This window comes from Sparus aurata, chromosome 17 (assembly GCF_900880675.1).
Source record: "Sparus aurata chromosome 17, fSpaAur1.1, whole genome shotgun sequence".
Taxonomy (NCBI): Eukaryota; Metazoa; Chordata; class Actinopteri; order Spariformes; family Sparidae; genus Sparus; species Sparus aurata.
The window spans coordinates 20,201,100-20,227,387 of record NC_044203.1 but is presented as its reverse complement, the minus strand read 5'-3'; the positions used below and the strand labels follow the sequence as shown (position 1 = coordinate 20,227,387).

At 40.7% G+C, this 26,288-nt stretch overlaps 3 protein-coding genes across 10 annotated transcripts; 2 read left to right on the top strand and 1 right to left on the bottom strand.

The window, feature by feature from the left end:
* The first annotated feature begins 18 nt into the window (after window positions 1-18).
* Window positions 19-5,222, top strand: LOC115566881 (peptide YY-like). The gene is made up of 4 exons (XM_030392930.1): window positions 19-4,169; window positions 4,377-4,559; window positions 4,652-4,741; window positions 5,088-5,222. Exons 1-4 carry the CDS (start codon window positions 4,165-4,167, stop codon window positions 5,110-5,112), a joined length of 303 nt encoding a protein of 100 aa, XP_030248790.1. The 5' UTR covers window positions 19-4,164; the 3' UTR covers window positions 5,113-5,222.
* A 515-nt stretch (window positions 5,223-5,737) lies between these two features.
* Window positions 5,738-18,420, top strand: pals2a (protein associated with LIN7 2, MAGUK p55 family member a). Of its 8 annotated transcripts, none has more exons than XM_030392919.1 (14): window positions 5,738-5,871; window positions 8,896-8,980; window positions 9,526-9,650; window positions 10,457-10,575; window positions 12,692-12,844; window positions 13,501-13,650; window positions 13,870-14,097; window positions 15,182-15,313; window positions 15,518-15,620; window positions 15,749-15,820; window positions 15,926-16,087; window positions 16,193-16,395; window positions 16,476-16,604; window positions 17,264-17,902. In XM_030392919.1, the coding sequence occupies exons 3-14, from the start codon at window positions 9,620-9,622 to the stop codon at window positions 17,438-17,440; spliced, it is 1,659 nt and encodes a 552-aa protein (XP_030248779.1). In that variant the 5' UTR covers window positions 5,738-5,871; window positions 8,896-8,980; window positions 9,526-9,619; the 3' UTR covers window positions 17,441-17,902. The 8 variants fall into 8 exon arrangements, with proteins under 8 accessions (XP_030248779.1, XP_030248783.1, XP_030248781.1 ...); XM_030392921.1 differs by lacking the exon at window positions 5,738-5,871 and adding an exon at window positions 6,304-6,488 and having other exon boundaries at window positions 17,264-18,420; XM_030392920.1 differs by lacking the exon at window positions 5,738-5,871 and adding an exon at window positions 6,709-6,727.
* Window positions 18,421-18,512: 92 nt separating this feature from the next.
* On the bottom strand, window positions 18,513-24,494 carry gsdmeb (gasdermin Eb). The gene is made up of 10 exons (XM_030392928.1): window positions 24,344-24,494; window positions 23,727-23,949; window positions 23,419-23,614; window positions 22,716-22,890; window positions 21,705-21,825; window positions 21,481-21,600; window positions 21,057-21,184; window positions 20,787-20,970; window positions 19,948-20,021; window positions 18,513-19,818 (listed from the first exon to the last, which is right to left on the bottom strand). Exons 2-10 carry the CDS (start codon window positions 23,929-23,931, stop codon window positions 19,591-19,593), a joined length of 1,431 nt encoding a protein of 476 aa, XP_030248788.1. The 5' UTR covers window positions 23,932-23,949; window positions 24,344-24,494; the 3' UTR covers window positions 18,513-19,590.
* Between the last annotated feature and the right edge of the window lie 1,794 nt (window positions 24,495-26,288).

Here is a 26,288-nt window from a genome sequence, read left to right as displayed (position 1 = left end):
AAATTTAAAAAACAGCAGCCATACTGCAGAACTAACTGCCTCATCATAATACTTAACACCTCATCACACACTTTTAATATATTTGACGTTAAGTGGGCATTAGATGGTATTTTTAAAAGAACACTTACGTTTGAATGATTTGAGTCTGCTGAATTAAATGTGTTTTAAAATATTCTGATGGATGAAAATAAATAATTTTAATACCATTTGGAATTTTTTTTCTAAAATTCCTTTTATTGCAACAGCTACAAGATGATTTAATTTGTGGGCAGGCATGTAAAAAGAACGGTATTTAAAACCGCACATTTTATGTAATTATTCAAGTACAAAGAATCACCCTTAAAATATTGGACCTAAATGCTGTAGAGACAAAGCACACAGTGTCATGGAAGGGAAATATAACATATACCATAATAAGTACCAGAACCTCAAAATTGTACTGAGGCACCCTACTAAAGTGAGTTGTTTCTCACCTTCAGCCTGTATTTCCCATTCACTGTGCAGTTTGTTGTCTGCAAGAGCCAGTTTTGTGGCTCCAGAGAAAAGATTATGTCTTGGAGTCACCAAACCAAGTCATTCTAGTTGGTGATTTCAACCAGGGAAAGAGAAGTTGTCCTGACATCCTGACTCACCTGTCATATGCACCAAAAGATTGTTCAGTGGATGAACAGACAGGTAACAGTAACTCAGAGAGCGTCTGCAATCTAAGGATACCATGCTAACATGTACTATGTTTTGACTACATTATGAAACTAGTGTGAAGTTCTTAACTGACATCCCACTGAAATATAGATACGTTTAGAATTTCAAGATTAAAAAATGCTATCTCCAAATGCCTGCATTCACTTGTTCCACTGGCCGATTGGATTACGTTTAAAAAAGAAAAAAACAACCAAAAACACAATACTTTGAAGTTGCATTTTTTTCCAGTGAGCTTGAGGGTAGAACCCAACAGTCACCGAATCACAGATACCAGTGGGTGCATGCAGTCACATACATGAACATCATAACCTCATAACTTCCTGGCAAGTGACCATTCCGCTCCATTAAGTTGTAGTCATGCTGGATCACAACATTAGCTAAATGTGAAAATGTAATGAAGCGGGAGATGCCTCCACAGAGCCTGACTCGACTTAACTGGAATATCTTTTGTGTGATATCGTTGTGTTGTTTGTACCATATGAAGGACACACACTTATAATAATAATGATATGAAAAATAATGGATCCAACAGCTTCACTTTAAGAGTTTCCAGCCTTTCACCCCCATGGCCACCACTAAAATGCAATCACGTGGGCTTGAAATTGTTAATCATGCCTAAATATTTATAGTTTAACTAAAGACAGACTATTTTCATGCTATTTAGTGATGTACACAGGTGAGAGGTTCACAAGCAATTCATGCAGTTCTTTGCTTAAAAGTGTAATATGTAAGAATTTGCCACTCGTCAAATTTATACTCATTACGAGCAGGAGGCAGCATATACCCAGCGTAATAGCTTACGGCTACTGACTGTTGCTGCCCATAGCCAGCTAGCTCAGTTAGCCGTGCAGCTAGCAGTCTGGTCTGGGAGCTCAGTGAAGTGAAGTGTTTGCATTTACACTACTAGCACAGAGGCTCAGGACTGGAATGGGCTGGGGCTAGCAGATTAGCATGCAACCCTCAGTGGATAGCTCAGTAATACAATAGGCTACATAGACATCAAAACTGTTATTTCTTCACATTCTGTCCATCATTTTAGTTCATTTTTAAATGTTTTCAACCCAAATTCTTATGTATGTCACCTTTAACATTCTAACGTTTTGTACCACGCACTGTATTGAACCAGCTGCTTTCCAGTGGTCGAGGGATGCAAGTGAAAATTGAGAATAGCGAAAGAAAAGCTATTATTTCTGTGTTTGACTCCAATGTTGCTGCTGTGGCTAATGTTATCGTTAGTCGCAGAGATATTTCACCTGCTGCTGTGTAAGCATTAATGGCCATGGTGTTAATAGAAGAGATTAGTTTTCGTTGGGAAACAGCAGTAGCAGAGTAATTTATCTTGCATAGTTGAGTTGTTGCTGTACAAGGAACACACTGTCCGTTTCATGCCATTAATAAAGTGCAAACAATTACAGTATATAGTTTATCATGCTTTGACTACAGATAAAATCATGTCAGTGTATGTGCATGACCACCTTATGTTGCACAAACAAAAAAACAACAACAAATGAATGGGAAGCTCTTCATGACTCTCTGGTGCTGCAAATACATCATTTATCACTACAAACCCCCAACACAGATTTTCAGCTTCAAACATCCATTAAAAGCCCACCTACCCTCTATGCTGTTAGTGTTCCACTGCTGGATTTTCAGTCTCAAACGAGTGGAAGTGAATGTTTGGGTTCTCTGATCTCAGTCAGTGTCCTGCAGGTGCGGTTGGCACTTGGCTGTTGCTCTCTCAGTGGAGGGTGTTTCTATTACCAGAGATCACATCAGCCCTATCAGACATGACACTTTGTGCCTCGTACACCTGGCCCTCATTTGTCAGGAAGGTGCTGCGCAGGCTAGCGTGACTAAAGCATTTAAACCAGGCATTTATTACTCACCACTCTCCATACAGCTCAGGCATTATTCCAGAAATACATGCGATGAGTGGTTATTTATTAACACAGTTACTCTTTAAAAGGTTAAGTATTATTGTATATCCTATTATATATTTATTCTGACTGTCAGCAGGATAGCTTTACTTTGATTTGTGTTGTCCATTGAAATCATTGGATGAAAACATCATTCTGGCATTAAACATCCAGCACATTTAGTGTGTAATGTTAAGGTGTGTGTACTTTGTGTGCTGCCACTTTGGAAGCTAGTTTCTACAGGAAACAACAGCACCAATCTGCTGTCAAATTTCAGAAGCTCTTCAGAGAAAATGGCTCCCTTTAAAGTCCATTTAGGGGCTGAAAGCTTTTTGTACCCTCCATCAACTGGAATTGAAAATGTACAAGTTTGAACAATTTCCTGCCCTCTCTTGGAGGAATTTTGTGTAATTTGGGAATATCCTGGGTGGTTTGGCCAAAATGGTTTAGTTTTTGTGTTAAGACAGCTGTTTGTCAGTCGGTACTGTTAAAGTCCTGGGAGAATACAAAATCTAGGGATTTACATTCAACATTTGTGTGTGTTTGAGACTAGAAACACTTTCTACCTTCAACCTTTGAGAAAATTTGATTCAATCACATATATAAGTAGTATTAATATTTATTAATATAACTTCTATCATGTTATTATAAAAAGGACTGTGGCTTCCCTTTTCTCACAGTTAGAATGATGATAATTTATGCATAATTAAACTATTAATGTTTTTGTTTCTCGACGCAGACCCCCTCTGCTGTTTTTCTATCAACCAAAACATTATCTTTCCAACCACCTAACGTATTTCAAATTAATGTGAAAAAAAGAGACCATCATCTGCCACTTGAAGTTACACATCATTGGTTTTATTGAGACTTCTTGTGCTGCTTGTGGCTTTTAAGTGAACTCTAAATTAATAAAGGTTTGTCTCCGCCTGTGCCAGTTCTTTCCTGACATCACACTACTTACTACTCAAATTTCTTTTTGAACAAAAAGGAAATTTAATGCGGTGGAGTGTACTCTTTTCTAGCCTTTTAAACAAAGACCTTTCAAGTGTACTTATTGTACTGTTGAGGATAAATTAACTACAATGCAAACTGATATGAATCAATGATAGGCCCCTCTATGAGTTTATGTACAATTAAACTTAATGTTGGGTGCAAAGAAGTTGAAAAACAATAATACAATCCACAAAATCACAGGTTGAATATCTGCAGTCAATTTCTGATTATTTAAACATATTAATAACAGAACATACACGCTATCATGTCAAGTAATTCATTTTAATAAATCTAATACAGTGACACCTTCAATTTTTGTGTTCTTGTCATAATAATCTAACTTTCTGCAATTATATTCACTGTCTAGACATTAAAGTATTGCTAAACTAATGAGGCAGGAGATATTTCTCAGGAGTGCCCTAAAAGTGAATGAATTCACCCTCCCTCCCCATCTGACACCCACTCTATAAAACTCAGGCAGTGTTGGAAATCTGACAGAGGCGCCTTGGACAGCGAGAAAACCGTCAACAGCAGTATTTTCAAGTGTTACATTATGATGTGAGCAACATTTCAATTTCAATTTTTTTTTAATTAAAAGGCACTTTCTGATTAAAAGTCAGTAGGTAATGTTGAATCTTGCAGCTTTTATGGTGGGATATCTATCCAGTATGGAGCACCTGTTTCTTATTTTGGCATTGTTGGATGATAATTTCTTATCATGCAGTTCTTTGTTTTTTTTCACTATTCATTTTCCCTGTGATCCAGGATTCGCTCCAGTGCTGTGATGTCGCTGACCACTGTGGCTGTCTGCCTGCTGGCTTGTATTCACTCTGGCATCAACGCATATCCAGTCAAGCCTGCCAGTCCCCGTGACGACGCGCCACCTGAGGAGCTCGCCAAATATTATTCAGCACTAAGACACTACATCAATCTCATTACAAGACAGAGGTTGGTCCTTGAATTTTTTTGTAAAATACGATAAGTTCAGAAAATGTTGTCAGTACCTGCAAGACGTCTCCCGACTCTTTTTCAATGCATAGGTATGGGAAAAGAGACATCCCAGATACTCTGTTTTCAGACGTGCTGCTGAGGGAGAGCGCAGAGAGCTTTCCCGGATCGAACTATTTCAGGTAAATTATTTAAAAACTAAAGTGCAGGGCTGCTTTTTCAGAATTTTGTACAGCTTTTTCTCTTTTCTTTTACTTACTTGTGTTGCCCATTACAATACTATGTAATATAATGTATGGTACTGTATGATAAAGCATGTACAATGATACCCGAAAAATACAAACTCGCTTGAACAATTTAGTTTAATTCAACACTTGTCCTTCTTGTTAATTTTTAACTCTGTAGTTAGTTGTGGATTTAATCTTATTTAGAGATGTTTCTGTCTTCCACTTGGATAGGAAAACATCTTAAATAGGTTTTTAACACTTTTTCACACACTAACTAACACTAATCTTCCTCATGTTGTAGGTATGATGGGCTGCCACTGTGGTGATGCTGCTGAAGCTTCACATCAAGATTGATTTTACCACAAAGCTGCTGCCATGTCTGTTGCTGACCTGGAATGTACTTGTACTGCATGAAATAAACACTGTGTAAAGCAAACTTTGGCCTATAATGTTGCTCCTTTTTTAAATGAACATGCCCTTCATCCTACAGACTTGGCTTGACGAGAAGTTTTACCGCCTAATCTATCTAATCTTTTCAGCATAGGTAGTCTTGTGTGCCATTCACTGATGGAGTAACACTGCTCTCTACTGGTGGACCAGCCTTTTGAGAATTTTTCATGTAGGGCAAATAAATATGTTATGATTCATGCTTGTTGCTAATGTTCTGTTTGGGGGAGAGCGAAACAGAAATTAGTTGTTAATTGACTACACCGCGGTATAGCATTTATTTCCCTTGCTTCATCAAGCCTGCTGAGATGTACCTGCACCATGCCTAACGACAGATTAACAGTTTAATCCTATCAACTGACCTGGATACATCAAAAGCGAATCACGCAACACTGACAATTTGGTTAACTCGGTTGTGAAAACCTGGTCCAAGCCACTGACTGCCTTGAAGTGCTCTGGAACTGTTCAATCTGGTTCTCAATAAAGAAGTCACCAGATCTGATGACATGGTTTGGTGTTTATGCTGAGCTGCTGATAGGTGGTGCAGGTGAGATTACCTGCAGCCAGATGTGGGTGTAGTAGTATATCACAGGTGCCATTAATGATAAGCAGGATCTCTGGCATATCCTCCTCATGAGGTAAGTGCATTCAATTAAATATGTTGTTGTGCGTTTGGTGCACTGTGTTTTGCCAGAGTGAGAAGAGAAATATGTAATCAGGACACTGGTACACCCTTCCACCGATAATGAATAGATTCAGTAAAGCTATTTTTTGCAAATCTTTCAACTCTAGAACTACTAATTTGAAGTCCTGGTGGGTGGGCACACCGAGCAAGCTGGAAGGGCTGCAGTATGTTTGCATCAATGGCGACCTATGTGTATAATAGTTACACTGGGCTGATAACTCACAGTATTGCAGCTAGAGGATATTTATGCTTACTTTATATGAGCAGTAACCACAGTTTTTTAATCAATCCATGGGTGCTGTTAAGCCTCCACAGATCTATTTCTTACAGGGTAAAGTTCCCAGTAAATTATATGGGTGGGTTGTGCATGATTTCGGTGGGTTAGATCAGATGTGTCATTAGCATAGCAGCGTCTGTCTGGATGGGGAACTGAGGGAAGGGGCGCAGCAGGCAGGCAGGCACATTGGAAATGCACTAACAACTTACTATTGCGCAAGTGATCGGCGAATTAGGACACACTGAAATGAAGGGGGGGATGAAAGCGTGACTGGATAATACTGATTAAATTAGGTAAAGTATCATTCATTGATTTTTACATGACACTTAACAACGGTCTCATCACGGGACCCTCTAGTTTCTCGGCAATCACTGCTCCACAAGCTAGTTGTAACGTTAGCCAGCTAACGGTCTTGGTCGTTATATTACAGCTAGCTACTAGCTAATGAGTGGACTAGCAGCTAACTGAGGCTACTTCGCAGTGGAGCAGTGACAAGCATGACTGGACTGGGTCAGATGCACTGGTTGTTATGGTATTTGTCAGGTTCAACGATAATTTCGACCACATGTATAAGCGCACCCCAGCGTTTAGCTAGCAATGATTAGCATGGCTAACGAACTAGCAATGGCTAGCACTAACTTAGAACGGGACAGGCGCTGAGGGAATTAACGCCGATAAAGACCTGACAAGCATAGCCGCGGTTTAACATGTTTCAAATCATATTTCATCGGTGTGTGTTAACGCTAGAATTAGTGTTTACCACCGCTAATTAGCCACCAATGGCAGGTTATCATTTTCAGCTAAGTTGCCTCACATTGGAAGTGGTCACACGTGCCCAGTACGCGTGTAGCTTGACAGCAAACTTAAACCACTGCAGCCGTCTCCGTTTTCGGAGGCTGTATTTGCTTTAGCCCCTCTTTAAGTGACTTTAGTGTTTCACCATGAATTCAGAGCTTCAAACTGGGATCTTATCTGCCACCGTGAGCACCCACCATCACTTCCCGGCAGGCTGCTCCTCATGTGTTTGTTGAAGGGAGGCTGTAGGCGGTGTGACTGTCTCAAGGAACTGCGTGCTTTCTGCCCCTCATGAGCCTCATTCACCAAGACTGGCCTCCAAGTGTGAGGAGACTCGTGAATGGGCTCTTAGTGGGTGACAGCAAGCAATGTAAATGTCTAAGCTACACTCATGTGTCTCATAACGTTGTTACCATAGTTTTATTATGCCATTTTTCGCCTCTTTCAAAACACACAGTAGTGAATGAGCTGCAGTGGGGTTCTTGCAGCTTCACATTAGACAGAAGTCTTTACTAATTATAGACCCATAGATACTTGAGTATGAGGCCCTTACAGATGTTGATTTATGACAGTTTAAAAGTTATTTTAATTAACCCCCCCCCCCCCCCCCCCCCCCACACACACACACACACACACACACACACACACACATACAAACAAACAAAATAATCAAACGATGCTGGCAAGGACACCTTGGATTTTAGAATTGTGATCAAGACACACTACTCAGAATGAGTTGGGGATATTTAGATATTTTAGTCTTTCACTTTCTTTGTGAATATTTTTTGTCCCCAAAAATAATGCCACACATTTGACTTTCATGGCATATCCACACACATGCATGTATGCACCCATATCCCACATCCCTAACTCATTTTGAGAAGTGTAAATCCTTAGTGGGACTTTTTCGGAGTTGAAAATGATGAGATTATCTTAAACTTAGTTTCCTGTTACTCGTTGACAAATATATGCACTGATACTGACCGATAAATCTGCAATGCACTATTACTGGCCTGTAAATCAGCCTTTCAGATTTCCTTGAATGTGTGACAAGAAGTTAAAATACAATTGACCTCAGTCTAATTGAATAAAACTATGTTTAAATGGGAAAGGAGTGTCCTCGCTGGTCACTTTTTGATTAAACCACACAAAGTGCTCTGCGTATTTCAGCAGCGTCAAAGCCAGTGCATGGACAGAGTTAGATTAGCGTCTGTAAACCTGTAATTCTGGTCCTGTTTGAGGTTTGATGATGAGAAGCATAGCCTACTCTGAAAAAGATGTGATTTAAGTGTTTTGTGCCAGGTTCAGTGGCACAGTGGCTCAAATTTCCAGCCTTCCTCCTGTTTTATGTAAAAAAAAAAAAAATTGGTCTTGATGCGTGCAACCTTGATCAAATGATATATTAGACAGAAATGGCTGAAAACCAGGCATGTTTCTGCATATGGAATAGTGTGTGTATAATGATAAACAGACTGTCTGGGGCAGCTGCAGAGCAGTGTGACAACTAGAACAATCTTCAATCTTCATTTCAGTGAAATAAGCCACATAAAATTAATCTTCTTCATCTTTTTAAATCCATAGAACCCAACAATACTGAACAGTCACGCTTTCTAAGCTGAGCTGTATCTGGCTTGGTGGTGGTAATGAGTCGGTCATGTGATTGACTCGGCCAATCCGAATGGCTGCATTACAACATCGCTGAAGTAACAGGAGAAGTCTGGGCAATGAAGCCAGGTTAGAGTAGAGAGGAGCTTACACACCTGCATGAGCTGCTTTTATCCATAACTAGGAAGGTTTTTATCCATAACTAGGAAGGTTTTTAGTCTGTCTGAGATCATTCCACCAGATGATCAGAATAATATTATTATTAGAATAATAATTTTCGTCTCTTTGCTTTCTCTCCAGTCCAGAGGTACCAGATGAGTGTTTTGTAGAAAACGTGGGGCTCCGTGTCGGAGTGCTGCACTGATGATCTGAACACAGTTTGTAGGTGAGTTACTTCTTTCTTTTTTGGCTCTGGATGATTATCATCCTGTTTGCTGTCTTTGTTGACATTGTGTGCATGAAGAACAATGTTGCATTCATGATGTTTACACTGTTAACAGTTTACAGTGGGCCACGTATGCTCAAAACGCCCATAATTCTGTTTGTCCACAAGCCCACTAAGGCACTGGCAAAGCTGTTTTTTCCTCATTCTGTTTGGAGATCATGTTTGCACAGAGTCCCCAGGGGCCTCCCTGTGTGTGGCTGGCACAACCTTTAGCCAGAAGGATTGGAGACTCATCCTTTGTCACTCAATGGCCCTCTTTGTCATTCCCTTATTTCATAAGAGCCCTCTGTGCTAACATGTGCATAAAACACCAAGACAAACAAATGTTTTCTTTGCTATTTTATGCCTCACGCTACAGTATTGTGCAGATGTCAAACAGCAGCACATGCTAGCAAATATCAGCTTTCTTACTTTAAGGCATGGCTTGTACAGCATGGTCTTAGCATGCAGTATACTGACTTGAGTGGGTTTCCTACCTTCTCCAGCCCTCCAGTTGCTCTGGTTTCTGTAAGCAGGCATTTGGGCGGCTTTTGAACGTGTTAAGGGAGTTTCACCGGCCTGAGCTGAGGAATATTAAACATGACCGTGGCAAATGCAAAGTCTGGCACAGGTAAGCCATCAAAGACATAGTCAGAACTAATCTTTTAACACAGGAACTGTTGCAGTGTTGCATGCAAAACTTGACATTTCATTACCATTTGAATGGTTCTGTGCCCACTGCCCAGACATCGTTGTGTGGGTGTGTTTACTGCTGCCTCTGAACTTTCATGTGTCCCTCAGTGAACTACAAAAGCCATATGAGCCAAACAAAACCACATAATTGACTTGCAAAGGGGCCAAATGTTTTGGTTTCTGTAGTAACTGCATTTATTTCTGTGAATTGTTCTGTTACATCTCAATTTGTTGTCTATTTTCTGTCTGGGGAACCAAAACCGAAGGCATTACAGATCCTATTTTAATGGGAAGAGAATAACTGGAATGTACAGAAAGATTTTACATTATTCATTTCATTGTGTCGAGTTGGCTGATTAATCAAAGGACTCGCTGAATGTGTCAGGTTTTTTGGCTCCAGTTTCTTGCTGTGTGGTCCCAGCCTCTACAAGGCAGATCTGTTAGCAGAACAATTCCTTTGTGACTCTGTGTGCTTGTCGCTTCTGCTGCAATGGAAATAAGGATGTTCTCTGTGAATTGGCCCATTGATTGACTGGCCACTTATTGTTCTTGCCTTGTAAGCTCTTATTATAGTCGCATTGTTTTATTGTTTTCCTTTTCATTGGCTCAAAATTGAAATTAATTTCTCTGTCGCTTACATTTCTGCCTGCGTTCATTAGGCGGTACTTCAGAAGCTCAAAAAGAAGCAAAGAGAGTGGTTGGTATTCTCTCCGCCTAATCCTCGCGTCTATTTTTTCCCTTCAGCCATGCAGCAGGTCCTGGACAACCTGAAAGACCTGCCATCTGGCACAGGAGCCAAAGATATTGACCTCATCTTCCTCAAAGGCATCATGGAGAGCCCCATCGTCCGGTCCCTCGCTAAGGTGAGTCACAAACTCAGCCATACCACTATAGCGCTATATAGTACACCCACACCCACACCCACACCGAGTTGTAATCTTATTAGTTGACCATCAAGCTCTAGCTATAGATGAGAGGAGGAGCAAATGTCACTGCTAGCCGAGGAAATAAAGGCGTAATGGGTGTCACGTGTCACCACCTGTCAAAGATGATGAGTAACTCTTCCTGACAGTGTACTGTGTACTGGCTTAACATCATATTTTAATCATGCAGGCAATGGGTAAATTAAAATTGGGGGCTGTAGGGAGAAATAGCTAAGGCTGATATCTCTGTCTCTACAACATACATGATATTTGAAAAAGCTTGTCTACCTGCAAACAAAGTGCATCTTGTAATATGCTACCCAGTGAGGTTATCTAATCTGTGCCCACTTCACCGGTGTCATGGTTTCAGTTACTTGCAGGAAATGTCTCCTGGCATGGTATAACCATGCTTGTCATTAGAAGAGAGAAACATGTGAGGAGTGGCTCAGCACACCTCCTGTAGCTTTAACAGCTTCACTTAAAAGGAATATGAGTATTAGTTTTCACTTGGGTAGACATAAAAAGGTTGCTTGAACAGTTCAATCAATTTTCTCACATTGCTTAAAGAGACTGAAAGCATGATGAACAAATGGGTTACATAACAAAATCTCTGATGCAGATTGAGGTCATTAGGTTCATCTAGTGTATCTATAAATAGGGCGATGTCTATAGAAAACCCGTCACAAAGGCAAGCTCTTGTCCTCATTTCTAACACTCGCACCACTTTCCTTAAATGTTTCCTTATTCTCTGCTAGATGGGCCTTTTAGTTTCTGCTTTAATATCACATCAAAGTATGAACTACAACATGGAGAGCTATAGGGATGATGTATTTTTGTAGGCTAACCCAAGAGTTAGCGTCATCCTGGATTTTGTATGAAGTTTATGATACTTACACATATTGTTAAGCAAGATCTTCACAGATGAACACCACCTTTGTGATTTTCGAAAAGAAAATTCAGCCGCTAGAAGTAAAAAGCTGTTGTTAGGCTATGAGCAAACTACATTGCGGTTGCATGACTTTAGTGTTACCACCACTAAGCGTCTTACTGCACAGTTACTGTACACGTTTTCTGTAAACTGATCAATCTAAAAGTTGTAAAGTAAGAATTAGAATAGTTTGCAACTAAAGTACCACTTTAAAGATGGACAAGTGAATAGATGAGTATCTGTGTTCGGTGTGATGACATTTCATGCATCCGACAACCTCTGTTGTTTCATTTAGCCATTTGTTAGCAACTCTTGTTTTCAAGACACAAAAGCTATTTAGAATTAAATTGTGGGGCATTTAATGATGTATTTTGTGTCGTAGAACAAAACATGTAAATATCATAAGCATGTGGTAAACACAGACTTAATTTCAGGGACGTAACTGTAAATCCATTGACTTTTAAACGAGGGAACTGGAAGTGCACAAAATGCTAAACAAAACAAAATAACCTGGAAGGGCATTTTATCCTTGGGCTCCCATCATGTTGATCTGCATCTTTATCATCTGTCCACCAAAACTGAACCAAAGCCCAGAGCAGGATCAGTGTAACTGGTGAAGGAATTCACTGTGAAATGCTTTTCATATTTTTTTTGATTTACCAAACATTATGGTTTCACCAAATTGAATACGTTCCAGGCAGTGGGATGGCAGCTGTTTAAGGACAAGGAAATGGTCCGGGTAGCCAAAAAGTTTATAAATGCTCAGGGCCGCCATGAAGTAGTCAATAAAAAGATGTTGTTCTCCAGAAAGTATTCGGACTTTGGTTAGGAAATGCATTTAAAGAATCGTGGCTGTGAAGTTAGTGAATGTGTCGTTTCAGCCCCACAATTTCAGTGGCGTGTTAAGAGTCTTGTGTTCTGAATACCAACGAAAAACAGAGAAAATAAAGAATTTTGTTGTCAAAAACCGGTTAGATGTGGTTCAATTTCCAACCATTAACCACATTTTTCAGATTGCCGCCACAATTTTAATTTTCTTTACTGTGTGGTGTTCCAAGATGAAGCCTGATAAAGTGGTAACTTTTTCAGCGTGTTTGTGTGTGTGTGTGTGTGTGTGTGTGTGTGTAGGCCCATGAGCGCCTCGAGGATGTGAAGTTGAAAGCTGTGCGGGATGATAATGTTCAGCTGGTCACAGAGATCCTTGACTCCCTCAACAACCTGCCAGAAAAAGATGCTGCTGTTGCCGAGCTTGCCAAAATCCTCCAGGAGCCTCATTTTAAGGTATCTCAGACCTCACTCCTACATTCCCACACACTTGTTTCTGGGTTTAATGGCTGTGAAAAGACCAGAGACTTGTCATGTGAATGGTCTCGCTTGTGCTCTACTCATGTGGGAATGGATGTCAGCGCTTTGTACACCAACCACTGCCTAATATTCTGAAGCGCTGACAGCTCAGGAGGTCAGGCAGCCCTGCTCTCTTGTCACCCTGTATATTCCCGACCACTTACGAGCTGCAACATGGGAGGGTGGGGGTGTATTTCCTTGAGCCAATAGCTGGCTGAGTTATGCGGTTAAAGTCAGAGGGAGAATACCGTTTCAGTAAATCTTTAACATTTGCTGATGCACTGTAGTCTCTGACTAATACCGACTCTATGTTGTGGCTGCTAGGGTAAGAACAAGACTGACTTATCTTCTCTGTATATCACTTTGTCAGCTGTTGATGCAGTCACAAAGGTGTCTTTATGTGTGCAGTAATGTGATTTATGTCTTCACTCTCTCATATATCAAATGACAGTGCTAGTGCCACTCACTCTTGGTTTTTAGTGGTGTTGTTGTCTTTCCTAGTCAGAAAATGGTGTTGGTTCTTTCCGATATCTGTAAACCAGATTTAGCCTTATTTTCTTTGTCTTTCTCTCTTCCTCATTTGTCTTCCTCAGTCTTTGATAGAGGCTCATGACAAAGTGGCTTCAAAGTGCTATGAAATGCCCCACGCTGCAGTGAACAGTGATGCCTCGAAGACGAGTTCTCTCATGCCAGCTGATGCTGTCAGGATGATAGGCATCCAGAAGAAAGCTGGGGAACCACTGGTAAGTCAACCAGTCATTTATATCAACCATGTGAAGCCCCTGTTAGGCTGTTAAGTGTTTTACACATCTCCTCTTTTATTGACCATCTGTTAGAACAGTGTGACTCAGTTTTAAATGGCAACTCAACATGAGTCACTTCTTTCACAGCAACCAAAGACCCTCCTGTGTGATTTACGAAGTGCTGATGTGTGATATTAAATGACTCTCACTCTCTTCCAGGGGGTGACGTTCCGTGTAGAGCGGGGAGAGATGGTGATCACACGGATCCTGCACGGCAGCTCGATTGACAGACAGGGCATGCTGCACACAGGGGACATTATCCGCGAGGTGAACGGCCGTGAGGTCGGCAGCAACCCTCACGAACTCCAGGAGCTGTTGAGGGACTGCAGTGGGAGCATCACGCTCAAGGTCCTGCCCAGCTACAGAGATACACCGCCACCGCCGCAGGTGAGGAAAGAGGAGGCTGCATTTGATGGTTTCCACAATCCTGTTTAAACGTGATTGAAATCATGAAATTAGAGCATTAAGTGCACCAGAATACAGGATGTGTTGATGTGCACGTCCAGGTGTGTACAGGGCTGTACCTGACCTGGGCGATCTCAGAATGCCAGGCTTCTGAAAATTGAGCCCAGCGACAGTCTATTAATAACACTCCACACACTATCTGGGACATACACCACACTATTCACTAGAGCAACCCCCTCCCACCACCACCAGCCTCCTCCTTCTTACAGTAACAGGCACACACAGCAGCTGACACGGAGGAGCAGCATGTAGGGTTATGTCAGACACTGACCTTTGTGCCAGGGAGGATCAGATGATCTCACTCTACTGTTAAGTTATGCGCTTGCTAGGTTCCAGTTATAGTAAGAGTTGTAGCTTGTGAATTAGGCTTATGTAATACAAATCTGCTGATAGACATGAGATGAATCTGTCAGCTTTAATCACTTTGTTGTGTTTGGAGAAAACATTTTCTGACCACTGGCGATAATGTCTTTTCAAAGTCGTGGTCAATGTTCACCCACGTCGTCCAGCCTTCAGTTTGAGCATTGACAGAAAGGGAAGAACGAATGGAGAGCAATAAAATCTGTTACCGACTTGAAAGACACGTAAAAAAAAAAAATCAAACATGACGCAGCGAGAGAGAGAGAGAGCAGAGTGCTAACACAGATAAGGGCAGCAGTTGTGAGCGGGAACATGAACGCTTGAAATATAACTGAATCTGGCGAGTGAACAAGCGCACAGAGTTATGTAACATTATTTTGAAGTTTTATGGGCTATCAGACACATTATTAGTCACATGACGTTATTATGTTATACAGCCATGGCCCTGGTGATAAATGAGTAATTATTAAACAAGGGGAAAAAATAGATTTATAACCGTTAGGCAGCAAAATATGACAATATAATTTAAGCAGATGTGGGAAGAAACAAAAGCACTTACTATACTGGATTTTTCAGGTATCTGTGCTTATTTTTCTGATTTTCAAGATTTAACTCTCTGATATCTTGTTCACATCCTAAATTTTAGGTCTATCTGAAGCCACACTTCAACTATAATCCGGCCACAGACAACTTGATCCCCTGTAAAGAGGCAGGCCTGGCCTTTTTCAAGGGAGACATCCTCCATGTAGTCAACAAGGAGGACCCCAACTGGTGGCAGGTGAGCAGGCACATGTTGCTCTGTGGTGGTGAAGGACAGTGTTGCTTGGAGCAGAGCTGCACCACAAAATTGACTGTTGAAAACTACATGAGGCAGACGAAGACAAGGATGATGATATTTGTGACAGATAGCTGGATGTGGCATTTATTTCTTATGTCAAATATTTAAACCAATCCCATCTTAACTACTCTGATTCCCACATAGGCACGCAAAGTTGTTGGTGGAGCCACTGGTCTCATCCCCAGTCAGTTCTTGGAGGAGAAGAGGAAAGCTTTTGTGAGAAGAGACTGGGATGCTTCTGGTAATGGTCAGTACAAATCATGTTAAGTCATTCTCACCATGCTGCTATGGTTGCATTATCGCGACAGTCAAGAAACCCTTGCCTTTAGCACCACCATGTGGTGATCTGACACCTTTTTGAAACAATTCTCTCAGGAATGCTCTGTGGAACTCAAACTACAAAGAAAAAGAAGAAGAAAATGATGTATCTCACATCAAAGAATGCAGGTTTGTACCAGTACTCTTTATAATTTTGGGTAGTTTGCAGTGTTAAATTATACGTGCATCAATGACGGTATGGTACTCATCCAGCCTGTGTATCGACTTGAACAGAGTTTGACCGATACGAGCTGCAGATCTATGAGGAGGTAGCCAAGATGCCACCGTTTCAGAGGAAAACGCTGGTTCTGATCGGAGCCCAGGGAGTTGGGAGGCGGAGCCTGAAGAACAGACTCATTGTCATGAACCCCCTGCGATACGGAACCACTGTGCCCTGTGAGTGTGTGAGACAAGACAGCTGAGAGGTTGTTGCGTTGTCTGGAGCTAATAGATTTCCTGCCCTGGTCCGTGTCACAACCTGTCCTCTCCTTTTACCTCCAGTCACGTCACGCCGTGCGAGGGAGGAGGAGAGGGACGGCCAGAACTACTGCTTTGTGACGCGGGAGCAGATGGAGAAGGACATCAAGGAGAGCCGTTACCTGGAGCACGGCGAGTACGACGGCAACCTTTACGGCACCAAGATTGACTCAATCCATGAAGTAGTGGATGCAGGACGCACCTGCATCCTGGACGTCAACCCTCAGGTCAGTCGAAGACGAACAATATCAGCGTGTTGATCTTGTCTTTGCAAAGCTTTGGCTGTGATGATGTATTTTCTTCCCAGGCCCTGAAAGTGTTGAAGACTGCTGAGTTTATGCCATTCGTGGTGTTTATTGCTGCTCCCGAACTGGACACGCTAAGAGCTATGCACAAAGCTGTGATAGATGCTGGACTTACGACCAAGCTACTCACGGTATGTGTTTGAAAGGGTTTAAAGGTACAATTCAACAGAAAATCAAAAAGACCTATTTTTTTCCCCTAACCTGTAGAGCCATTGTAAAATGTTATTGTAAGTTGCTCAGTTTTGGAGGTATCAGATATAGAGGTGACTGCCTTCTCTCAAAATAAAATGGATAGGCCCACAACGAACAATCATTAAAAATCTTGTCTAATCTGCCGATTATATTCAGAATTATTCATTTAGTTTATTATATCAGGGCTGGAACCATACAGTGAAACAGAAAAAATTCTTCTTATGAAACTGCTCACAACAATGTCTTTGGATTATCTTCAGTAATTGGGTCATGATTTCCAGAAAGGGACATCGCTGTCGAGTATTAAAACATCTTGTTAGCGCTTTGAGCAACTTGAGTTCCATCAAGTTACATTATCTTCAAGAGAAGGCCGACATCTCTACAGCTGATAAGTACCATACTCTGCAACTCACACCCAAAAAAATCTAGATGCACAAGTAGAACTACAGGTTAGAGGAAAAATAAGTATTTCTTGGATTGTCGGGTGAAATGTCTCTTTAAGGTTCCTAAAAACTCATAAGTGATGATTGAGCTTTCATTACTCATGAATAGTTTCTGCCTCCAACAACCTAATGGGCTGAACCTCTTTCTGCAACAGGAGAACGATTTAAAGAAGACTGTGGACGAGAGTGCCAGGATCCGCCGGGCATACAGCCACTACTTTGACCTGACCATTGTCAATGACAATCTGGACAAGGCCTTTGACAAGCTGCAGGAGGTTGTAGAGCGATTATTCATTGAGCCGCAGTGGGTTCCAGTCAGCTGGGTCTACTGATGTGTGACAGACGTGTGCTGTCCGAGCTCTTGGGCCCGGGATGAAAGAGGACACCTGAAGGGAAGGAGGATTCGACACTGAACTTCACACGCGGACAAAGTGTTGGACATCAGCCCTGTGTAAATGTGGGTCTCGCGCAAAAACTGCATCACAAAAGCTGAGTCACCTTGATCTGAATTGCCAGATTCCTTTCAAGCACGCTATGCAACTCACCACTCACAGGAAGTGTACTTATTTATTGGCAAAATTATTTTTTAAAAGAATACTTTCGATTCATGTGGATTGGAAGAAAACGCTGGCCCGCATGTCGGCGTTTTTTTTAAAAGCAGATGCAATTTTTGTCATGTCCTGTTTTTAATTTCACATCTGTATGTAAGATAGTGTATTTATTCTGCAAAAAGGAGGGCTTGCTCATTTAAAAGAACAATACCTCAGTGTCACAGTTTACAGTGCATATGCCTCCAGTAATTCATCTCATTCTGTCGCTACTGTAAAAGCTCATGCAAACTAATTCATCTAGAATAATTTCATGTTTTGAGACCTTTTCCCTCCTCAGAGCTACAATAATGCCCTCTTGCAGTTGAACCTCATAAATGGGACATGTCATGCCAGTCACAGTTTGATGTTGTACAGAAGGAGCTGTAATACTGTAGTGTTTACCCATTGTTTCTATTTCACTCAAGCACAACAGATTACATTAATTATGTTGATTGTTTGTCAGACATTTGGATCATGAGAGTGTCTCGTGACTGGTAGACCCGTCGATATGGTGCTGTGTTTGTGTTTGTTTGAAAAACTTTCCACAGGACTCTTGAACAGGGTACTGCATCTCAGTGAACCATCCCTTTTGATGTGATATTACTAAAGCTTAACTGTTTTAAATAAAAGTTCATATTGACTTATAAAAAAGGTATATTTTACAAGATTTCAGAAAAGATGTATTTTCAGATGTTAAATAAATAACTGGTGTTTTCTAATGACCCGCTGTGGTTGCGCTTTGTTTTTTTTTTGGCAGAATTACTAGACAAACAGATCATGTTGAGTTGGCAGTAAAACAAAAAAAAACACACAATCCCAGGTGATGTTTTTCTTTTTGCACCATAGATGGAAACATACAAAAGTGATACAGATAAAAAAGGAGAAAGTTGGAACAAATTTCAAGATTCATAATAGAAACCCTGACATAAAGTGCCACAATTAAAGGCACATTGAAACTCAAAGACACATTTGCGATCAGCAAATCAGAAGTTTAATAATAAATGTGCTGAAGTGGTTTGGAGTGAGGTTTGTAGTTCATCATCAGAAAAAGTCCTTCAAATATTATTTACTTTGTAGGACAATGTTGTGCATTTTTATGGAAGTGTTAACATTTCCAAATAACTGAATATTTGCTTTAACTATCGAACAGAAAGAAATAAACCACAAAGTACAAAATATAGCTTAAGTTAGGTTGAGGTGGACCTTCAGGGTTAAGACATGTCACTAAACCCTACATAACATAAATCATTTGTGCATATTGTAAACCATGAGTTTTCATGGCAAAAATGTAAAAAATCCAAGTTTTTGTTGACAAAATCTCATTACATGAGAACTCAATAAAAAAACAGTTCTTTCAGACATTAGGCACAAGCCTTTCTTGTTGCATTACCTTAAATCAGATGGTAACCTCATTGTTTTTTACTCAGAGATTAAATCTGAATATTTTATTCAAATTTGTTAATATAGGGGTGCCGTTTACCTCAGTTGGTAGAGCAGGCGTCTCATGTACAGAGGCTTTGTCCTTGCTGCAGCATCCTGTTTCCTGTCGTATCTTGACCCTGTTCTATCAATAAAGCCACATAAAGGCCAAAAAAATACTAAATTTTTTATTACGTCTTTAAAATGCTTGTCTAAAATTTAAGGACCAAACTACCTGATTGTCAAAATATTTGATGATGTGGTTGTCGATTGTCTGTTAACTGTTTCAGCAGTAGTACAAGTTAGTATTTGCACCAGTATCAGCACCAAAGGAGCAAAAGAAATCCCACTGATAAATAACACTTATTATATGTGACCCCATATACCTTATTTCAGTGTAGTAGCCAACATTTCTGTGTACATAAAGGCATCCTCAGGCCTCAAGATGTAGAACATTATCTACTGTCTTTAGTTCAATCTGAGTGGGCCAAGGAGGCGAGACCTCTAACAGCGATACACAAGACCAGAGGAAGGTGTCCCGGCTGCTGGTTTATTTCCATCTTCACCTTGTCCCCGTCTTTCTTCAAGGACACATTGGAGGAGGCAAACAGATGTTCAGTCTTTTCATAGATGTCTTCTGTGAGTGTGGCCGAGCCTGCACTGCTCAAAGGCATATCCCCCTTCCCTGATACACACTGGACCTGAAACAGTTGTGGCAGGAGGATAAAAGGAAAGCTAAATAATTGCACAAATCTGAAAAACAAATACCTTACGTAACATGTTAAAGTGTTGAATTTTTGTAAAAAATAAAATAAAAAGGCTTTACTAACCAGTAGCTCTAGACACGGCAACACATAGAGACTGCAGCACATCCCCAAGATGGCAATACAATCATTTGTCATCTCTGAAAGACAAAGACCCAGATACAGGATGGAACATAACTTGAGGAAATGAGGTTTTCAGGACATACTGAATACTTCTCCTCCTGACCTTCGATTGAGTTTTTTCCCCACAGATTGTAGACATCAGGCAATACTTCACTTGAGTAACTCGAATAACTGCCTCACAGTTGTATGGCTCCACACACCAGTCAAGCTGCAGTTTACATTTGTGTCAGTCCAGATTCTTATAATATTAGTATTTAAGGCTTTGAAGAAATGTATTAAAAAGGGACTAGGTCAAGGTCCTTGTATGTGTTTAGCCAATTAAGCTGATTCTGACAGAACACAAAGAGGTACAAATCTTTACAATCAACAGTTGGAGGCCAAAAGTAGTGTCACCAATTCAGTATTCGACCAAATGTGAAATATGGTCAAAATCGTAAAAAGTTATGGCATTAAATAATGTCCAGAAAAGTATTTTTGCAGAACATTACGATGGCAAAATATATACATTGTGTGAAATTGTGTCAAAATAGGTGTATGAAGTCTTGGCTTACAGCCAAAATCAAGTGTTTCATGAGGCCACAGTGACATTTGACCACTAAAATCCAATGTTCTCATCCTTGATTCCAAGTGGAAATTTGAGCCAAATCTGAAGAAATACATTGAGGCGTTCCTGAGATACAGTCATCAAAAGAATGGAACATGGGGAAGAGGTTATGAATCCGGTCATGGCTTTCACCAGTGTGGAGGCATAATGCAGACTGCCAAGAACACAGTTTTCTCACCGTCTATGGCGCTTGTAATGAGGTGAAGGGCCGTGAGCAATGATGTGGACTGGCCTGCCTGAGCTGACTTCACCTGACCGGACTGCTCCAAAAGGTCCAGAATTGCTTGGGTGTTCTGTTTCAGGGACCCTGTTGTCGTAATGTCACCAAGGTCAGGTGTCTTGCCCAGGCACATCTGGTCCAGCTGAGACAGTAAGATATATAGCTTTAAAACAAAAGAGGTTGGTATAACACGTCTCTGTGCTGACACAACCTCTCTGCCCCACTTACAACACTCTGAAGTGAGCTGACGGCACTTCGGGCCTCCATAACCTTTGTGATGTTCTGGAGCAGAGAGGACTTTGTGGTGGCAGGAAGAGCCGAAAGCAGCTGGAAATGATCACTCAGTCGCTCCAGCTCTGCCAACAGCAAACAGAAGAGTTTATCATTCACCAGCAAAAACAAAATGTGCGCATGCCGCAGGTCAAAACACAATGTACTAACCACGAGGACTCTTGGTTTAAAGAGACCTCATTTTGTAGGTCAAAGCACATGTAAACCACAGTTATCACACCAGTCTGATAAGACAGCACTTGGCCTACAATCTCTTCTGTGACTCGAAAAACAACACACATTCCTGAGCATGTCATCAGTTGCAACCCACACCTATATGCACATGTTTTATGGCTGTAGAGAGGAGAAAACAGTCATTCACCTTGTCTCAGGCGGCTATTTTCAGAGGTGTCCGTAGGAGATCCGGAGGCACCCACCAGTCTTTTCCAAACAGGGCCGTCCACTTCAAAACCTCCGTTAGTGTCTGACATCAGACACAGCTCTGTGGAAAACACGTTACATTTTGAATAGCACAGTTTCAACTGACTGTGAGTGTCACATCTGCACAAGACTACACAGTTCCTCTCACAGTGAATGATTTCTCACCATAATGCCCGTCGTGTTTGATCTCCAGCTCTATAAGCGCATAGGCAATGGTAGTGTGGACGGGAATCTCCATGGTAACGTTACTGTCTTTGCTCAGGCTCCCGTTTTGTTTCAAAGAAACCTGCAGTGAATACCGCAAACACGTGAGACCAAACACACCAATTCCAATAAAACTGCATGTTTTAAAGGAAACACTCCCTCTATAACAGTGTATTTCTGCTGAGTAGAAGTGTGGTACATTAGTAGAACCGTCTGGTTATGATTATAGTATCTGATTCAAACAGATGTGGAAGTATTGCCCGAATCACCATGACATCTTTCTAACAACAGTCACTTCTGGGTAGACAACTGGACAGTCCGTTGTCATGTTCAGCCATAATTGTCCCCATCTCTCTTTGTGCTGGGTTTATTATATGTTTGTGAGTCTTTTTCTTATGCTTGTGGCCCAAAAGGTAAATAAGTTCATCAACTTAATGTCAGTGAAAGTGTTGTTATTACATTAAAGCATCAAACATGTGAGATGTGTATACTTATAACATCCGGGGAAAAAAAAATATTACACTGTATGTGACAATATAATTTTGAAACCTTCTCATCTATCTAGGACAAGGACAGTGAATGCCCAGTTTGGAGTTCAGTCACTCTGAATCAAAGAGCACAGGCTTCTCCCTGGACCGAACATTTGGCAACAACTGAAAAAAACTCATAGAGGAACAAAACTTCTTAAGTGGAAGAGAAATCAGTGGCACAACTTTCACTTCTTCTTAACTGGGAAAATACCTGCTTTTCTGCTGCTCTCTCCAATTTGTATAACTCACAGTTGAACACAGAACTGAAACCCACTCTGGGAAAAGTGGTAAATATCATAACATACTGAGGGAGCATATGCACAACAAAAAGGGAAATTATTTACTACTAACCACTAATGTCTCCTGTGTACTCTTGATGATACAACCGCCTTCACACCAAATAAAATCTTAACGGATGAGTTTTCCGGTGATGATTCAGTACCTTTGGGTTCTTGGGTCCACAGAGGCTCAGGCCTCCTCCACACTGTCCTCCCTGCTGCACCTCCTCTATGACTGAACAGGGCTGCGTAGTCACAATGCGCTCCTTCACGACCCCGAACGACTGTTTGTGCTTCTCCTTTGTCTGCTGGACCAGACTGTGGGACATGTCCAAGAGCCTGAGACAAAAACACCAGTGTTATATTGCAAATATGAATTTTATATAGACTGGGAACTGTATTCAAATCAATTAAATCTTTTATAAAACTCCTGTTTATTAGAATTTTGCAGTTCATAAACACACAATCAACATACGAGCAACTTTCATTGCCATACACATCCTGGCTTCTCAACATATGCCCTGGCCCCACATCAAGCAAGTGACATCAAGCATGAATAAACAAAAAACAGACATACAACAACCTTATTTAAATGGGCATGAGAAATAAAATAAATACATAAAAAACAAACTTGCCTAATAAAAGGTCCTCGCAAACCAAAACAAGCTATCTTATTTTGAGTGTTAATATTCAACTGAGCATCCTGTTTTGTGTGCAACTTTATGTTTATGATTGTACAAAGACCATTGCTGCTGTTTGCAGATCTCTAAACAGTCTCAAAGTCCGGGGATACGTTTTGTGGTTTTCTTTCCTTTCATTTAAACAGGGTGCATCAGACAGGACGATGGGAACAGGTGAGGAACAAACCTGTCTTTGGAATCTCGCAGCAGCTTCTGAACGTCGACTTCCTCTTTCTTCAAACTGCCAAAGGATGACTGCAGTTTGGACGACTCTTTACCCTCCAGGGTCACGCTGGACACGTTGACGAAATTTGCGTCCACATTTCCCTTAATGTTTTCACCATACGTCCCATTGAATTTGATGAAATCTGTTTCTATTATACCTGCAGAGAGTAAAAGATTGAGGTTTTCTGTGATCTTAAAAGAATAAATCAATACACTGAAGATATTTAACAAAGACATGCATTTAATAGTGTACAAGGTTTTGGGGTCTACCTGGCTTTATGGGTGTGTCTCCTGTTAGTATGTCAGTGAGGTCAAAATCAGTGGGAATATACTTGGGCCTCTGCCAGAACCAGAATTGCTTACGCTTCACCACCACAGTCAGAACACAAATACTGTCGTTCAGGCTGGACACGGGGATCAGCAGACCACCATGATCCACCTCCTCCACAAAGTTTCTTGTGGCCGTGGCGAACATCTCCCAGCTGGAAGCAACCTGTGAGGGTGATGATGAAGCCAGGTTTGATGAAAGATAAAAAGTGACTTTCACTAATCAGTCCCAGGAAGAGGGTGCCACCCATGTCAGCTCCTTATAAACACTGAGGAGTGAAGCTGCTGATTCAACAGTCCTTCCTAACTTTAAAATAAATACCCGCACGACACGACAATTCATTCTGACACGTCGACAGCGCAGCAAGCAAAACAAAATAAGCACGATATTTAAAGAAACTGGCACTTCCACAAATCTTTTTTCACATAGAAAAGTAGTTAGCTTCTTGCTAGTAGCATCAACAAACACATCAGTCTGCAGCTGTGGTCAAATCTGAAGCGTGTAAGAAAAAAAAAAGCATGCGGGTCAAACTACATGTAAATACTGTGTTACCGCTTACCTGAAGTCCTTCTTTCAGTTAAAAACCAGACGTGAAACTTTGTTTGAGACCAGACTTTCAGGGCAGACTACGCCGACACACGGTCCACACAGTGACGCTCCCTCTGTTGTTGTAAGTGTGGACAAAAGACACTCAGAGCTCCGCCCACTGCAGGAAGCTGTGAGACCGAACACAGTGTCCTCACATGCCTGACGTCATAATAATAATAATGATAATAATAATAATAATAATAATAATAATAACAACAATAATAATAATAATGGTAATACTAATAATAACGCTACAATTGATGATATTAATAACTATTATAAATAACAATCATAATAATAATAGTAGGAATAAAAGGAATGTTGATTATGATAATAATAATAATAATAATAATAATAATAATAATAATGTTAACATCTACTTAAGATGTACTGTTCTATCCTGTACTAACATATTGTGGTACTTGTCCTTTCCTTTCCATTTAATGTTATAGCATAAAATAGCATTTTAAGACCAGTAAAAACATTAAGAAACAAACATCAAAGCAAGTAGGCTAAAATAGAAAAGCTTTAAAAGAAACAAGACTATAGAGTCAGAGTCATAATGCAGTTCAAAGACTTGAATTGCTTCAGTTAAAAGCAGTGGCAAAAAGAAATGTTTTAAGTCTTGATTTAAAAGAGGTGAGTGTTGGAGCAGACCTGCAATTTTCAGGGAGTTTGTTCCGAATATGTGGCGCATAGTAACTGAAAGCTGCTTCTCCATGTTTACTTCTGACTCTGGGGACTGAAAGCAGACCGGTACCTGACGATCTCAGAGGTCTGGATGGTTCATAACGCGGCAGCAGATCAGAAATGTATTTTGGCCCGAAACCATTCAATGCTTTATAAACCAACAACAGGACTTTGAAATCTATTCTTTGATAGACAGGAAGCCAGTGTAAAGATCTAAGAACTGGAGTGATGTGATCTACTTTTTTGGTTTTTGTTAGGACTCGAGCAGCAGCGTTCTGAATCAGCTGCAACTGTCTGATGGAGTTTTTATGGAGTCCTGTAAGGACACCATTACAGTAGTCGAGTCTGCTGAAGATAAATGCGTGAACAAGTTTCTCCAAATCCTGCCGAGACATAAGCCCTCTTATCCTGGATATATTCTTAAGGTGATAGTAGGCTGATTTTGTAACTGGCCTAGCCTTTTGAAGTTGGCCTATATGTTGCTTGATGTGGACTAAATGGGCAGCTCCTTCAGCAACAGACTGATACACCCTAAGTGTGTGAAGGAGAGGTATTGCAGGTCCTTCCCTCCTGCTGCTTTCAGACTATACAACCAGCACTGCTCCATATAGACCTCACTCTGTACTCTGCACTGTGCAATAAGTCTGTACAAACTCATTTCATCACCCATATTTATTATCTATATTTAAAATCTGTATATGAGTATTTGCTGTTCATTCTTGCAATATGTCATGTAAATATGTATATACGTCAACTTGATTCTATTTTTCTATTTTCTATTGTCTATTGTCTATTTTGCTATTGCTCTTGTTCTTGTAACAATCTGACGCTGCTGTGACAAACAAATTTCCCCGTCTGCGGGACATTAAAGGATTTCTGATTCTGATTCTGATACTGATATGAAAGTGGTAAACGACACTGATGTCATTTTACACAAGTTTTTTGTCCTGCCTCTGTTACATATGTGACTTTGTCACAAGTGATATCTAACAACCACATTTGAGGGATTGTTGCCCCAGATGACAGATGTGTGTATATCAGCTGATAAATAGGATGTTTTTACTTTCTAATACTGGTATCAGCCATAACTCACCTAACTCAGTGAGTATCAGTCGGGCTCTAAACCTACCTGGAAATATATAAAGAAGTAAAAAATGTTGCTACTTATGCTGACACTTACGGCAAGTGCTTCTAGTTTTTAAATGCAGGCAATCTGTTTCCACCTA

Bases quoted from the DNA above. Each gene is read 5' to 3' on its own strand.
- gsdmeb (XM_030392928.1), bottom strand. From the start codon at position 23,931: ATGTTCGCCACGGCCACAAGAAACTTTGTGGAGGAGGTGGATCATGGT. The intron at 20,971-21,056 runs GTAAGTGGGGCA...TTACTGTCTCAG, and splicing joins TCAGCTCACTTCAGAGTGTT to CTGGACCAGATGTGCCTGGG. The intron at 19,819-19,947 runs GTTAGTAAAGCC...CAACTGTTTCAG, and splicing joins TGCCGTGTCTAGAGCTACTG to GTCCAGTGTGTATCAGGGAA.
- pals2a (XM_030392921.1), top strand. From the start codon at position 9,620: ATGACCGTGGCAAATGCAAAGTCTGGCACAG. The intron at 15,821-15,925 runs GTTTGTACCAGT...CGACTTGAACAG, and splicing joins TCTCACATCAAAGAATGCAG to AGTTTGACCGATACGAGCTG. The intron at 16,605-17,263 runs GTATGTGTTTGA...TTTCTGCAACAG, and splicing joins TTACGACCAAGCTACTCACG to GAGAACGATTTAAAGAAGAC.
- LOC115566881 (XM_030392930.1), top strand. The intron at 4,560-4,651 runs GTTGGTCCTTGA...TTCAATGCATAG, and splicing joins AATCTCATTACAAGACAGAG to GTATGGGAAAAGAGACATCC. The intron at 4,742-5,087 runs GTAAATTATTTA...CTCATGTTGTAG, and splicing joins CCCGGATCGAACTATTTCAG to GTATGATGGGCTGCCACTGT.